This window comes from Aedes aegypti, chromosome 1, assembly GCF_002204515.2.
Source record: "Aedes aegypti strain LVP_AGWG chromosome 1, AaegL5.0 Primary Assembly, whole genome shotgun sequence".
Taxonomy (NCBI): domain Eukaryota; kingdom Metazoa; phylum Arthropoda; class Insecta; order Diptera; family Culicidae; genus Aedes; species Aedes aegypti.
In genome coordinates, this window is record NC_035107.1 from 257,720,067 (window position 1) to 257,734,426 (window position 14,360).

General features: G+C 44.3%; 1 protein-coding gene across 2 annotated transcripts; it reads left to right on the plus strand.

The window, feature by feature from the left end:
- The first annotated feature begins 79 nt into the window (after nucleotides 1-79).
- On the plus strand, nucleotides 80-14,135 carry LOC5567287 (lipid storage droplets surface-binding protein 1). Of its 2 annotated transcripts, none has more exons than XM_021837641.1 (7): nucleotides 80-262; nucleotides 459-583; nucleotides 658-855; nucleotides 2,263-2,476; nucleotides 12,757-13,202; nucleotides 13,539-13,649; nucleotides 13,801-14,135. In XM_021837641.1, the coding sequence occupies exons 1-7, from the start codon at nucleotides 259-261 to the stop codon at nucleotides 13,930-13,932; spliced, it is 1,230 nt and encodes a 409-aa protein (XP_021693333.1). In that variant the 5' UTR covers nucleotides 80-258; the 3' UTR covers nucleotides 13,933-14,135. The 2 variants fall into 2 exon arrangements, with proteins under 2 accessions (XP_021693333.1, XP_021693334.1); XM_021837642.1 differs by having other exon boundaries at nucleotides 97-262; nucleotides 658-843.
- The last annotated feature ends 225 nt before the right edge of the window (nucleotides 14,136-14,360 follow it).

A 14,360-nucleotide genomic window follows, 5' to 3' on the forward strand; every position in this document is an offset into this window, starting at 1 on the left:
GCCACCCTAATCCATGGATGCACATAGTACATAATCGTCTGGAAGCGGTCGCCGCCACACGGGATCATCTCTCACGTAACCCATCGCGCCATGATCAGTCTGGAAGCTGCCGTTGCAGTGAACGGATCGTTTTCTTTTTTCCCGTGCGTTTGAGCACTCAAAGTTTCCAATCAAGAGTTGTGTTTTCTCGTGCGTGTTGTCCCAAACCAGCTAAGGGTCATCGTCATTGTTCAAACAGCCAATACCTACGCTGCAACAATGGGTTAGTTAGCTATTCCAACACACAAGTGTCATTGAAACCACGTGAGAGTGTGTCTTTGGGGATGAGTGCCTTCTGAAGCGTGTGCATGTGCTGGGTTGCAGTTGATCGTGTTGGCGATCCGACGCCACATGGGGAGCGATAATGATCATAGTTAAAACGACCGCTTACTATCTAACGGTTCACTTTCTTGTCACAGTGCATCAGAAGCTGAAGCGCCAAAATTCGGGACTCCCGCGGATGGAATCCATATCGCGGGTCGGTAGCATTCCGGTCGTGGAAACCGGACTGAAAACCGCCAACACGGTTTATCAGAAGATTAAGGTATGGGACTGATGATGATTTTGTTTTTCGGTTGTGAGTTGTGACTGAAATGATTGGTGATTTTAATGCTCTAGGAAAGTAATGGATTGTTTAACTGGGGACTCGAGACGGCTGAAGCAATCACATACGCCTTCGTGGATTCACTGCGTCCGGCTGCTAAGCTGATCGAAGGACCGCTGCATCGTTTGGATAATTTTATGTGTAAAAGCTTGGACTTTGTCGAACAGAAGGTCCCTTCAATGTATCTTCCTCCGGAGATGGTGAGTACTGTGGTAAGATTCGAACGCGATGTTCGATGATAGAGTGGGGTAGGTTATTTGTTAGGGTTACCATCCGTGCCTATAACATTTTTATTTCCTAACGAATACTGTCGGTTGTTACAGTATTTTCTCTATTGATATGAAAGTCTTCAAGTCACTAATTACTCTACGGTTAAAAATATAGTTGGAACTACGATTTTCCACATACAAACTTTAAACTCGTTTAGTTCTTTTTTTTTATAATTGACGAGTTCCACTCAATTTTTTGAACTAGCTTCCAAGGGATTCCAAATTAAAAAAAATCGGAAGATCTAACTTAAGACTTGAGAAATTTAATTATTATGGGTCATGAATGATGATAGCAACACTGGTGGTGTTCCATGCAGTCGATCATTACGATAAACAAATTCGGATCTCTTGAGTTTAAATCCAGATTTCGAATAAGTTTAAGTAATAAGTAAGTTAGAAAATTAAACAACTCGTCCTCTTTACCATTCAAATAACGATCGTTTCTATTCAAAATTAAACAAAAAATATTTGGATCTATTAGAGAAACGTAATCCAATAACAATTTTATTAGTAAACTGCTCCAGCCATAGTGGTGGTAGAACATTGCATCAATCATTTGATTCAATTGAAAAATCGAAAACTGAGGGAGACATGTCAGTAGAAGTAGGTACATTTTCTTTTTTTTTTCTTTGGCGGCATGGGCATGGGTGTTTACATTTGATTTGTAAAATGTTAACAGTTATCCGTAGAAAGAAAATTAGAAGCGGAGGAACTGGAATTACCTGCTACAACATTGGCATAGGAATTTGCTTGAATATTTCCATTCTAACGGCTACCGAACGGAAAAAGTAGCTTGTGAATGAGCATGATTTTAATTAACCTGATGGGTACGATAGTTAAGCAAACGTTCGTTAACTGAAAAATGAGAATTGTTGGAGATTCTGCCTTGGGAGTTCCAGCTGCGGAAAAATGTTGCCGTTCATCTTTCTGGTACGAGCCTCAACGATTCATTTACACGAAGTTCAATCCCAAAAGTTCGACTTATAATTGCCACTACAATTTGCGCATACAAACTTTTTGGTATCTTCCTTCACATGACAGACTCATTACCGTGAGAATACCTCCGCAAATCATGCATTTAGCATCCATACGACAATGTTTGGTACCATGACCCCACTTTTGGCACGCGATGACATTGAGTGGGGCTTTGGGGAATTTTTCTGGAGTTGTTGTTGCGATTTCTAAAGTGTTTATTTTCAGTACTGTGTACTCTTGTGTGCTCTTCTAAGATTTTTGAAGATGTACTCTTTTAGGTTCCGGTAAATATGGTAACCCTAGGTCTTTGTTCAACTTCCGACCTAATCTTTTGTAATATCCAAATCATTGAACAACATTTTTCTCAATGAACAGATGTACTGGAACACCAAGGAATACATGTCGGATCACCTGGTCAAGCCGGTGCTGAGCCGTGCCAACTCGATGAAGAACCTCGGTCATGTAGTGCTAGAGTCCCGAGTGTCGAACTACGCAGCGGATCGTCTGGATGGGGCTTTAAATGTGTGCGATAAATATGTGGATCGATACCTCCCTGCGGAGCCAGAACCCGCCGAAGATCAAACCGATTGTAAGTAGCACGCTTCTTTTCTTTCGAAACAAATGCATTTTCATTGAATAATAATAATCGCTCAAGTTTGGAATTGGCGCGGCACTCTGCTAGGTACAGTGCATTGCCGAATGACTGCTGATAGAGAATTGTTTATGTTTGGACGGAATCAGCCAAAGTTGAACTTTTGACTTGGCTGGTCAGTTGAGTGAATTGCGAGTGTATGGGTCGTGATCCGGACGATGTTTGGCACGTGTTATCTCTCCGGGCTGCGAAGAGGTTTCCTGGGCATGATAGTAGGTATTTTATAATGCACAGATATGTAAACGATGGAATAATATTCAGGGATGAAATTAACATTATTCGATTGAAATAAGATACAGTATTGGTTAATGCGCCAATCCTTTAGGAAATCACATGCAGAATCTTACGAATATTTGTCAAGAAAGGATTTTTTTTCCCAAAAATATCTTCATGGATTTTTATAGGAATTCCTCTAGTGATCTAATTGGAGACCTTCTAAGAATGGCTTTTGGAATTTATCGAATGATTCCTCCAAATAATCCTTATATAGTACAGCAGAAGCTCCCCCAGGTTAGCCCCAGGAAATTCCTTCCAGAAATATAAACAGATTCCTACAATAATTCCTTTGTACTCCTGCCAAACATTTCAAAAAAAAACTATTACTGATGTTTTTTCAGGATACCACCAGAAATATTCCAAAGATTTTTCAAATAACACCTCAAGGAATTCCTTCAAAAATTTTCCTTTTCCTTATTTGTTACATATATCTCTGAAAGAATTCCTTCGTAAATTTTTATAGAGATCGCTTCTAGAACATCTCATTTTGTTCCTTCGAAAATTTCTCAAAATTCACTACAGGATTGAAGCCTTCTATTTCAGGACTCAGGTCGAAAATTTCTCCAGGGATATTACCTGAAATTTTCCCAAGGACGCTTTCTAAGATGCTATAAGGATTTTTCAAGAATTCTGCGAGGAATATACATCCAGAAATTCCTACAAAGAATTCTTCTGGATAGTTTGAGTGTTGAAATAGTTTCGGATGGTCACAAGAACACGGAACAAATCACGGATTTACGGAACTCAATAAAACGTGTCGATATGTATTCAGGGTTATCTTATAATACTGATGTTTACCTTATACATCTTAGGTAGTAAAAAGAAGAGCACAGAAGGTGCACACTGTGAGAAATTAAAATGAGGGCTACTCACTGTCAGGGGTTGCAATTCTAACACCCCTGCTCAACCACTGAAGTTGGCCAGCCCAATGCTAGCACAATGCTTACGAAACGCTGCAACAGGAAGACTCTTCGTCATCATGTCTGCCTGCTGATCTACTGTTGTTACAAACTGAAGTACGATCTTCTTCTGCCGTACCAGGCCTCGGAGATAATGGAACTTAACGTCCACATGTTTAAGGCGTCCGAAATCCTTAGATTCTTCAGCAATGCGCATCGAAGACTGATTGTCCTCGAAAAATACGACTGGCTCTCCAGGATCATACCCAAAATCACGAATCAATCTCACTAGCCATTGCTCGTGACAAGCCGCTACACAAAGTGCCGCCAGTTCCGCTTCAGTTGATGAGAGAGACACAGTTTGTTGCTTTCGTGTAATCCACGCCGTAGTGCAACCAAACACTTTAAAAATAGCACCGCTTACAGAACGCCTGTCTGCAACATCGTTGGCCCAGTCTGCATCACAAAACACTTCCATCGTTACAGCACTCTGGTTCCTACGGTATATTGAGCCCACATCTAACGACCCCTTCACGTAGCGCAGTACTCTCTTCAAGTAAGCCCAATGAAGATCCGTCGGGCAGCTTTGATACTGGCTAAAACAGTTGACAGATGCTGCTAAATCCGGCCTGGTTGTTGTCGCTGCGTAGGTTAAACATCCAATTAGATCTCTGTATGGATGTGTGGTTCTGTCAATTTCTGCACCATACTGTAGCTTTAGCCGGTATTCCATGGGGGTGGAAATCGGCTTACAATCGTCCATCTTGAACCGCTTCAGCATGTCTACAAGATATTGCTTCTGGCTTATACGCATCACACCACTCTTCACATCACGGTCAATGCGCAATCCGAGGAAACACCTGATTTCCCCACCGTCTGTCATCTCGAACTCACTAGCTAAACAGCGCTTCACAGTCTTCACAAGCTTCAAGGACGAACCAGCAATCACTATGTCATCGACATATATCAGCATAAACACGATTCCTTTATCCGGCTTCCACACGTATAAACACTGGTCATTCCGGCTTCTCTCAAACTTCAGTCGTGTTTCTACCAAGTTGTGGAACCGCTGGTTCCAAGCTCGTGAAGCCTGCTTTAGTCCGTAGAGGCACTTTTTCAGTTGACACACCATATTCTCACCAGCTTCATACCCTTCCGGCTGCACCATGAAGATTTCCTCTGTTAGCTCGCCATTTAGGAAGGCCGTTTTCACGTCCATCTGATGAACAATCATGTTCTCCTGATTGGCAATCGCTAATACTGTCCGCAATGTGTCCAATTTATCGACTGGTGAATAAGTTTCACCATAGTCGAAACCTCTTCGTTGACTGAAACCACGTGCAACCAGACGAGCCTTATAACGGTCAGGTTTCCCATCAACGTCTCGCTTGACCCGGAATACCCATTTACAGGTGACTGGAGTACGATTCTTGGGTAACTTTGTCAATACCCAAGTGTTGTTCTTCCGGAGCGATGCCATCTCATCCTCTACAGCGTCTTTCCACTTTAGCCAGTCCGGTCTTTCCCGTGCTTCCGCTAAGGAATTTGGAACCTCGTCGACGAACCCCATGGCATTCAAGGCATATGCAGCGTATTCCATTTCAAAATCGTCATGCCATTTCGGCGGGCATCGTTGACGCTGTTGTCTTGGCTCATCCAAACGTACTTCGCTTGCTTCATCCTGTGCTTCTAACTCAACATCACTACTTGCTCGAAAACTGTCAAACTCGTCATCCGAATCGTCCAACACTTCATCGTCAGTAGCCAATCGTTCTTCCAATGACTTTTCAGGAACCGGGAATTGAAACACATCACTTGAACACACTCCTTTTTCTTCAGCGCTTCTTCCATCAACTTCAACGAAATCAACATCCCGTGCATGGACAATTCGTTGCGCTTTGGCATTCCACACACGATAGCCGTTATGAGCATAGCCTACGAAAATTCCCTTCCATGCTTTGGAATCCATCTTCTTCCGGAGATCTTTCGGTATATGCACATATGCACAGCAATCGAACGTACGTAAGTTTGAAATATTCGGCTTCTTGCTTTCCCACAATTCGAATGGAGTAATACCAGTATCAATCGCACTTGACGGGCTACGGTTCACGAGGTACGCCGCCGTCTGAATAGCCTGACCCCAAAATCGCTTGCTGATTCCCGAATCTAACATCATAGCTCGAGCTTTCTCAACGAGTGTGCGGTTCATCCGCTCGGCCACCCCGTTCTGCTCGGGAGTGTATGGTACAGTCCAATTCACTTCAATGCTTTTCTTCTTACAGAACCGCACGAACTCTTTGCAACGGTATTCACCGCCGTTATCACAACGCAGCCGGCTTATCTTCTTTCCGAACTTAGCTGTCACTAATGCTTCGAAGTTTCGGAATTGTTCAAACACTTCAGCCTTTGATTCAATCAAGTAAACCATCGTAAAGTGTGACCAGTCGTCTATGAATGTCACAAAATATTTAACTCCGTTTAGACCGACTGGTGTTACTGGTCCACATACGTTCGAGTGGATTACTTCAATCACTCGCGACGACCTTTTCGATTCACGCACAGGGAACGGTTTTCGCGTTTGCTTCCCCAAAACGCACGGCTCACACATGACAACGTTCTTACCATTCTCATCGAGGGGACAATTCACTCCAATGACCATTCCACTACGAAAAACCTGATCAAGACTCTTGGCGTTCAAATGTCCGTATCGACGGTGCCACAGTTCCATGGTTTTCGGTACACGACCACACGTTAGCAATGATTCACTTAAGCCTCGATTAGTTTTCCAAAAATCTAGCTGGTATAACTTTCCAGCACGCATTCCAGATGCAACAACCTCAGACCGATGGTAAATTTTTACTTTACCACCTTCGTACACAACACGCATACCTGCTTCGTCTATACGCATAACGGAAAATAAATTGCAACGAAGTTCTGGCACAAACAAAACGTTTTGAACAGTGCATACACTATCTTTACCACCCACACGCGAAACAACTTTCACAGTGCCGGAATACTTGGCAGTAATCGATTCGCCATCCTTGGCAATAGCAATTTCTATCGGATCACTCAACGGCCTCAGGTCTTCTAGAAGTGATTTATCGTTCACAAGGTGATCGGAACATCCAGAGTCAATATACCATCGTATTCGACTGGACTCATTCCGTCGCTCATCTCCCCTGCTCACGCCGACAAAACACACACCACTTTCACCAGCCATATGAGCTTTCGATTTGGTATCTCCGCCAAATTTCTTCTTCTTCTTGAATGGACATTCTGATAGGATGTGACCTTCCTTCTTACACCCAAAACACTTAATCTTCGTCTTCCTCTGAGACTGCTTCGATCAGCTAAAAGGTTGGTGTCTTTGGCAATGCTGATCAGCATATAAAGGGGTATCTGGCAGTGATTCAAAATTTTTGAGATACAGGCAATTGAAGAAAATGTGGTACTAGCTTCATTACGAGTAAATGGTTGAAACTGTTTGAAATCATGGTACGTATGTGATGCAAACGAAACATCTTGGAAGGTATTGCTTTTTGGTACCGACCGGATCAAATTTGACCCCGGATTACGGTAATATTGCATTAGTCCTACAGTAACAGGCCAATATACAGTACATTTGATTATACATTTAAAACCCTTTCGACGTTTCTTACAAGATGCCCAACTTTCTAGCTCCAGACCTGAGCAACTAATTTCGAAAAAACCATGGTTTCGCTCGATAAAACCACCATAATTGAACTCCGATCCTCAAGATCGGTAGTTGAGAGGCTTGACTTCGGGACTATATCACATATGTAATTGCTTGGAATCAAATGCGAATGTTGTTTGAAGCACGGCTGCATTGATTGCATTTGCTAGATGTTTGTTCCAATCATCATCCATCATTGAAAAACAAAACTACTTTGTTCAATTTTGTAACATATCAGTAATTGCGCCATTTGGCAGCAGCTCATAATGCCGGGAGGCACGGTAAACGGCTGGGCATGGCGTACCATTGGTACCATGCGTACCTACAGAAATAAAATAGACCCCATTGTGTGGTCCTTAGCCTCTTGCCAACTCCTATCCCTACCTCCTCGTGGTACTGACCGGGGTACGAGTAACCTTGGGGAAGATCGGATAACCAACCCCCGGTGGGAGCTTTGGTCGTATGCTGACAGGGACGGGGGGGTTTGCTTTTGCTCTTGCTTCTGCAAACCTTGAGCGTCTGTACTCCATGTTAGGAGCGGCTCACAACAGCGTCTGTTCCCCATGTCAGGGGCGGCTGATCATCGTCCGAGTGCCAGAGAAGGACTCTAAGCTAAACTGCGCACTATGGCCCTCCGAACATTGAGGGGGAATGGTCCTCCGGAAATCTAGGGGATTGGTGTTAGGCCGTGCAAGCCAGCCGTAAAAATACACCAGCACAGGAACGTCAACGAGAGAATACGGACCAGAACAATCGGCAAAGACCACAGCGACGAAAATGGACTAGCGATTGGAAACTCGGTACGTGGAACTGCAAATCTCTCATCGGAAGATCCGCGGTATCGTAGCGCTGCAGGAGGTGTGCTGAACAGGTTCGATGGTGCGAACGTTTAGAGGTAATCATACCATCTACCAGAGTTGCGGCAACACACGTGAGCTGGGAACAGCTTTTATAGTGATGGGTGACATGCAAAAGCGCGTGATCGGGTGGTGGCCGATCAACGAAAGAATGTGCAAGTTGAGGCTCAAAGGCCGGTTCTTCAACTTCAGCATCATAAACGTGCATAGCCCTCACTCCGGAAGCACGGATGATGACAAGGACGCATTTCACGCGCAGCTCGAACGCGAGTACGACCGCTGCCCAAGCCACGACGTCAAAATCATCATAGGAGATTTGAACGCTCAGGTTGGCCAAGAGGAGGAGTTCAGACCGACGATTGGAAAGTTCAGCGCCCACTGGCTGACGAACGAGAACGGGCTACGACTAATAGATGTTGCCGCCTCCAAGAACATGGCCATTCGCAGCACCTACTTCCAGCACAGTCTCCTGTATCGATACACCTGGAGATCATCACTGCAGACGGAATCACAAATCGACCACGTTTTGATCGAAAGCCGGCACTTCTCCGATATTACTGACGTCAGAACCTATCGTGGCGCTAACATTGACTCTGATCACTATCTAGTGATGGTGAAACTACGCCAAAAACTTTCCGTCATCAACAATGTGCGGTATCGACGCCCACCTCGGTATAACCTAACGCGACTGGCCCAACCAAACGTCGCCGCCGCATACGCGCAGCATCTCGAGGTAGCGTTGCCGGAAGAGGGCGAGCTTGACGCAAAAGGGCTGCTGGAGCAACATAAAAGCAGCCATCAGCAACGCAGTCGAGAGCATCGTCGGGTACGTGGAAAGAAGGACATGTAACGATCAGTTCGACGAAGAATGCAGGCAGGTTTTGGAGGAGAAGGATGCAGCGTGGGCTGTAATGCTGCAGCAAGGAACGCGATAAAACGTGGAGCGATATAAAAGAAAACGAAAGCAGCAAACCCGCCTATTCCGGAACAAAAAGCGCCGCCTGGAAGAAGCGGAATGTGAAGAAATGGAACAACTGCATCGTTCACAAGAAACGCGAAAGTTCTACGAGAAGCTTAACGCATCCCGAAAAGGCTTTGTGCCATGAGCTGAATAAGGGCGGTGTAATATGTGGAAAACCGGGTTTAAAGACTTTCGGTATTAACTGGTAAAGACGTGTGTTTCAGTTCGCAGTAAAATAACAACTGTTTATTCTTCTGATCATTTCCTCACAAGACCCTACTTTACACGCAGTGTACTCAGCTTAAGGCTGAGAACCCTTCAGCGGGTTCAGCGGTTTTACCGCATGGCTCATGCCATTACAGCTCCTTCCCCCTAAAGTAGAAACATGCTACAGTGTTATAAACGTATAATCAAATTCATTTTCAACCTTACTTGCTATTTTACAACATTCAGAATGCAAGATCAAATTCACAAATTGAAATTTAATGCTCAAAATGTCAACAAACGATTTTTAAAAATTAATGCTTAAGCAATCGAAAACTGAATGAACTCAGTAATAAACAAAATCTTGTAATCTTCGCTTCTTGTTCTTTCTCTTACTATGCCTATTCACTGTAGCACTTGAAGTGGGTCGAACATCCTCAGGGAAAGCTTCGATAGCCTGCTGATTAGAGGCCGTTGCAGGGTCCAACGATTCAACCACGATTCAACATTCTGATAGGATTTCCGATCCAACCGGGAAAACTCCTCGAATAAAAAGGAGTCGGCAGCGAAGCCGTAAAAGTCTGAATCGGAATCCTCAGACAAGTCTTCCTCATCTCTTTTTCGTTTGTTGCTGTTGCGTGACTCAATGTTGTTGCTTGGCTCTGTTGAGGGCTGTGTCGGACTCTCTCCATTCAAAACAAAACGACGGGCATGTGGACGGCGAGAGTCTTGAGGGATCTTTAGCTGGCGTTTATGCGCCGAAACGATCCGGCCGCTCAGTGAAATTTTTAATTTCTTCGACTGCTTCGTCCCTCGCTGCAACATCCGTCATGGCATTCACGCGTCGATTTGGCACCACCGGTCGAGAAAAGGTGTCTCTCCATCCACTGTAGAAGATATCCAACCAGCTGCGACCCATTAGCGGCACAAAGTCCTTGTCTCCATGCAGCACAATCAGATAAAGCTCCTCCGTGATACCGTTAAGCCGTACCGAGACCCTCGCTTTTCCCAGAATACTGAGTCTGTTACCATCGATAACGTATAGTCTCTGGCGACTATTCTCGATGGAACATTTGTTAAAATTTCGCAAGAAAAGAGCCTCGGATATCACGCTTTCAGCGGATCCACAGTCGATCTCCATAGTCAACCGCGTTTTCTGAACTAATGCCTCGACATAACATGGTTCATTCACTTTAATTCTGGCATTTATCATCATGCATGGTAAATCTTCATCTTCGGAATCGGAAGCCAAATCCTTCTTCAACCGTTTAAAAAGCCCCGAAGTTTGGGAAGGCAGAGGTTTAGGAGAACCAAAAAATTTTACAAAAGGTTTATTCTTCCTAGGAGTCTTCTTTGGACTCTTCCTCTTCAACCTAAAGCAGAATTTCTTAGTGTGTCCCGTTTTGTGGCAAAAGGAACACGTAAAAATTTTGTCCGGATCATGAATCTCATTTCTCCTACTACCGCTCCTGCTTCGGTTATAAAAAGAACGGTTTCTGTCAAAACTCCTACTCCTGCTACGGAAGGATTGCCTGGAAGGACCACGATCCAAACGCCTACCCAACCTGGCTACAACACTGACCCTCTTATCATCATCGCGGTTCACGAAACGAGTTCTGTCAGTAGACAGTTCTTGGTTAACGATCAATTTTTCCGCCTTGGCAGCAGTTAGATCGTCCTCGTCAAACAACCGCTTCTGTAACTGCCGATCATAAGTGCCTATTACAAGTGCATCACGGATGGCACGATCCTTAAAATCCTCGAAGCCACATAATTCAGCTAATTGCTTTACGGAGAGCACGAAATCTTCAGATTTCTCATGCTGTCTACGGGTCCAAAATTTGTACGTATGAATCACGTCGTTATCTTTTTTATCGTACCTCTTCTTAAGCTCGTCAGTAATCTGCTTATACGTCAAATCTCTAACATTCTGACCCGGAAATAAAAGCTTCATTTGGTTATAAACCTCGGTGCCACAAACGGCCAAAAAGGAAATTTTATATTTATCAGCTGAGTAGTTATTGTGCTCAAATAAAAACTCATGCTGCTCTAAATACTGGGAAAATGGGATCGTACCTGGCACATAGGGCTCAGTAGTCGTAGTCAAAGACATCCTGCTATGGCCGCAATGCAAAAACGGCAAACACTGCAATAAAAACGGCCCGAAAACAACAGCCCAGCAACAACAGCAAACTATTCAATGGCACACGGATCAAAAGCCAAACAGCAGCAACTTCACAAAGGCTCGGGTCAAAAGCCAACAGCAACAACAGCTCCTCAAAATGATTCAAAATGATCCCTCCAAGCATCTTGACGGACGGACGTGAGGTGATTGAAAGGTGGAAGCAGCACTACGATGAACACCTGAATGGCACGGAGAACACAGGCGCCGAGGGTCACGACAGCGGAGGAAGTGACTACGTCAGCACGGCGGATGAAGGAAACCAACCTGCTCCCATATTGCGGGAAGTTAAGGATGCCATCAATCAGCTCAAGAATAACAAGGCCGCTGGTAAGGATGGTATTGGAGCTCAACTCATCAAAATGGGCCCGGAGAGGTTGGTCGCCTGTCTGCACCGGCTGATTGTCAGAATCTGGGAAACGGAACAGCTGCCGGAGGAGTGGAAGCAAGGGGTCATATGCCCCATCTACAAGAAGGGCGACAAACTGAAATGTGAAAACTATCGTGCGATCACTATCCTGAATGCCGCCTACAAAGTGCTATCCCAGATTATCTTCCGTCGTCTATCACCAATAACAAATGAGTTTGTGGGAAGTTATCAAGCTGGTTTCATCAACGGCCGCTCGACGACGGATCAAATCTGCACTGTACGGCAAATCCTCCAGAAATGCCGTGAATACCAAGTCCCAACGCATCACCTGTTCATCGATTTTAAAGCGGTTTATGATATCATTGACCGCGAAGAGCTATGGAAAATCATGAACGAGTACAGCTTTCCCGGGAAGCTCACAAGACTAATAAGAGCAACGATGGACGGTGTGCACAATAGCGTGAAGATTTCGGGCGAACATTCCAGTTCGTTCGAATCCCGCCGGGGACTTCAACAGGGTGATGGACTTTCGTGCCTGCTGTTCAACATCGCGCTAGAAGTAGGGACGTTCCGATATATTGAATCAGTTACATCAACTAGTTCCTTTTTCCTGCTCGTGACTTCTTAAATCGATATGTTTGGCAGAACTAATATTTTAATCCAATAAAGTAATGAATAATGATCATCATAAGCGTTAAAAAAATATTAAAATAATTAACACCTACGTTATACGTATTTTTTCATCTCACGGTCACGATTATCACTTTTTTTCAGCACCTAATCCTTGCCAGCAGCAATCGGATGACTCTCATAAAACGCACGTTATCCAAACCATTCACCGGGGACAACTAATATCTCGCAAACTGACACGTCGATTAACGTTTCGCACCCGTCAGGAATTGACCGCCCTCAAGAAGCAGAGTACCGAAGCCGTACACGTGGTGTTCTACGCAGCCGAACTGATTGCCACCAACCCACGGCTGGCCATGCAGAAGGGCGTCGAACTGTGGCAATATCTTAGCGCTGACGAACCGGAAAACCAAGCCCGCCCCCAAACGCTAGAACAACTGGTGGTCCTACTGACGAGAGAATCCGTCCGTAAGGTTGTACATCTGATCAACTTCACCGCTGGAACAGTAACGAAGGTCCCCAAGACGATTCGTTCGCAAACGCGCGAATTGCTGCACCACATGATGTTTGCCACCGATCGATTGATAAAGGTATGATTCGAAATGAATAAGATGCTGTAACTGGGAGCGGGACATTGGGCATTAGGTCATTAGGCATAATGGTAATTTGGGATTACGATCATTTGGCATAATCAGGATTATAGCCCTAAAGATGCATGATATTGATAAAAAAAATGTTTTGCCAAATATCCATTATGCCAAATGACCTCTATTTCAAATGCCCAAACCCTCTATAACTGCCCCTATTCGCAAAATTATCTTTTCCTAAGGAACTTCTCTGGATGTTTTATATGCATGGGACACCTATGTGAATATGGGCAGATAAAAGCTTGTAGACAGTAAGCAACCAATTCTATGAAATTTCAGGCTGCCCACTTGGAAAACGCTAAGAAAGCAACGATTACCGAAGCGACTGGACTGATGCATCGAATTCAACACACCTATGAAGAACTGCAAAATCAAACCAATTTGGCTTTGGTAAGGTTGCATAGCATCTTAGTTGATTGATGAAACTGTGCATTAAACCATCATAAAAAATATAATTGCCAAAAGTGTCAATGCTAATGCATGTTAAATTAAAATTTATAAAACAAGCAATCTATAATCAATGCCTTTTTATGACCGTTAGGAACGTTTAGCAGTGTTTCTTTCCGGCCGCCTGGAAGCGGAGAAGATCACCACCACCGACAATCCCCGGCGACGGATCCAAAACCGAGCGCACCATAATCCAATGCATACTAGCATCAATGGCGTTTATTAGCGTACGAACGGCCGAGTTGCTGAACAGACGGATCCGCGAGGGCACCCCGCTCGAACCCGTACTCAACGTCGATGAGCGCCAATGGACCAATGGACGTGAATGAGATGTTTTTTTAAAATAAGTTCTGAAGCATAAAACATTTGTGGTGTAATAATGTTACTACTTGTTGATAAATAATAAATTTCATATGATGTACAAAACTAGTCTTAACTAATCTCAATTGATTGAGAAACTCTATCTCTTCTTCTTAATCATCGGTGTCCAAATGGGTGGTCCCCCCGAATCCGACGGTCGAGTAAGAAACACATTCGAAGCAAACTCCTCATCGATTTCGCTCGCATTTGCCAAATCGGAAATGTTCGTCACATCTTGGGATTCCGTTCCAGCAGAAGATTCCTCTGATTCCGCTTGCAAGGTCAGCTTCTCCA

Excerpts from the sequence above, each read along its gene's own strand:
- LOC5567287 (XM_021837641.1), top strand. Across the intron at positions 13,203-13,538 it reads CCACCGATCGATTGATAAAG|GCTGCCCACTTGGAAAACGC; the intron begins GTATGATTCGAA and ends ATGAAATTTCAG. Across the intron at positions 13,650-13,800 it reads ATCAAACCAATTTGGCTTTG|GAACGTTTAGCAGTGTTTCT; the intron begins GTAAGGTTGCAT and ends TATGACCGTTAG.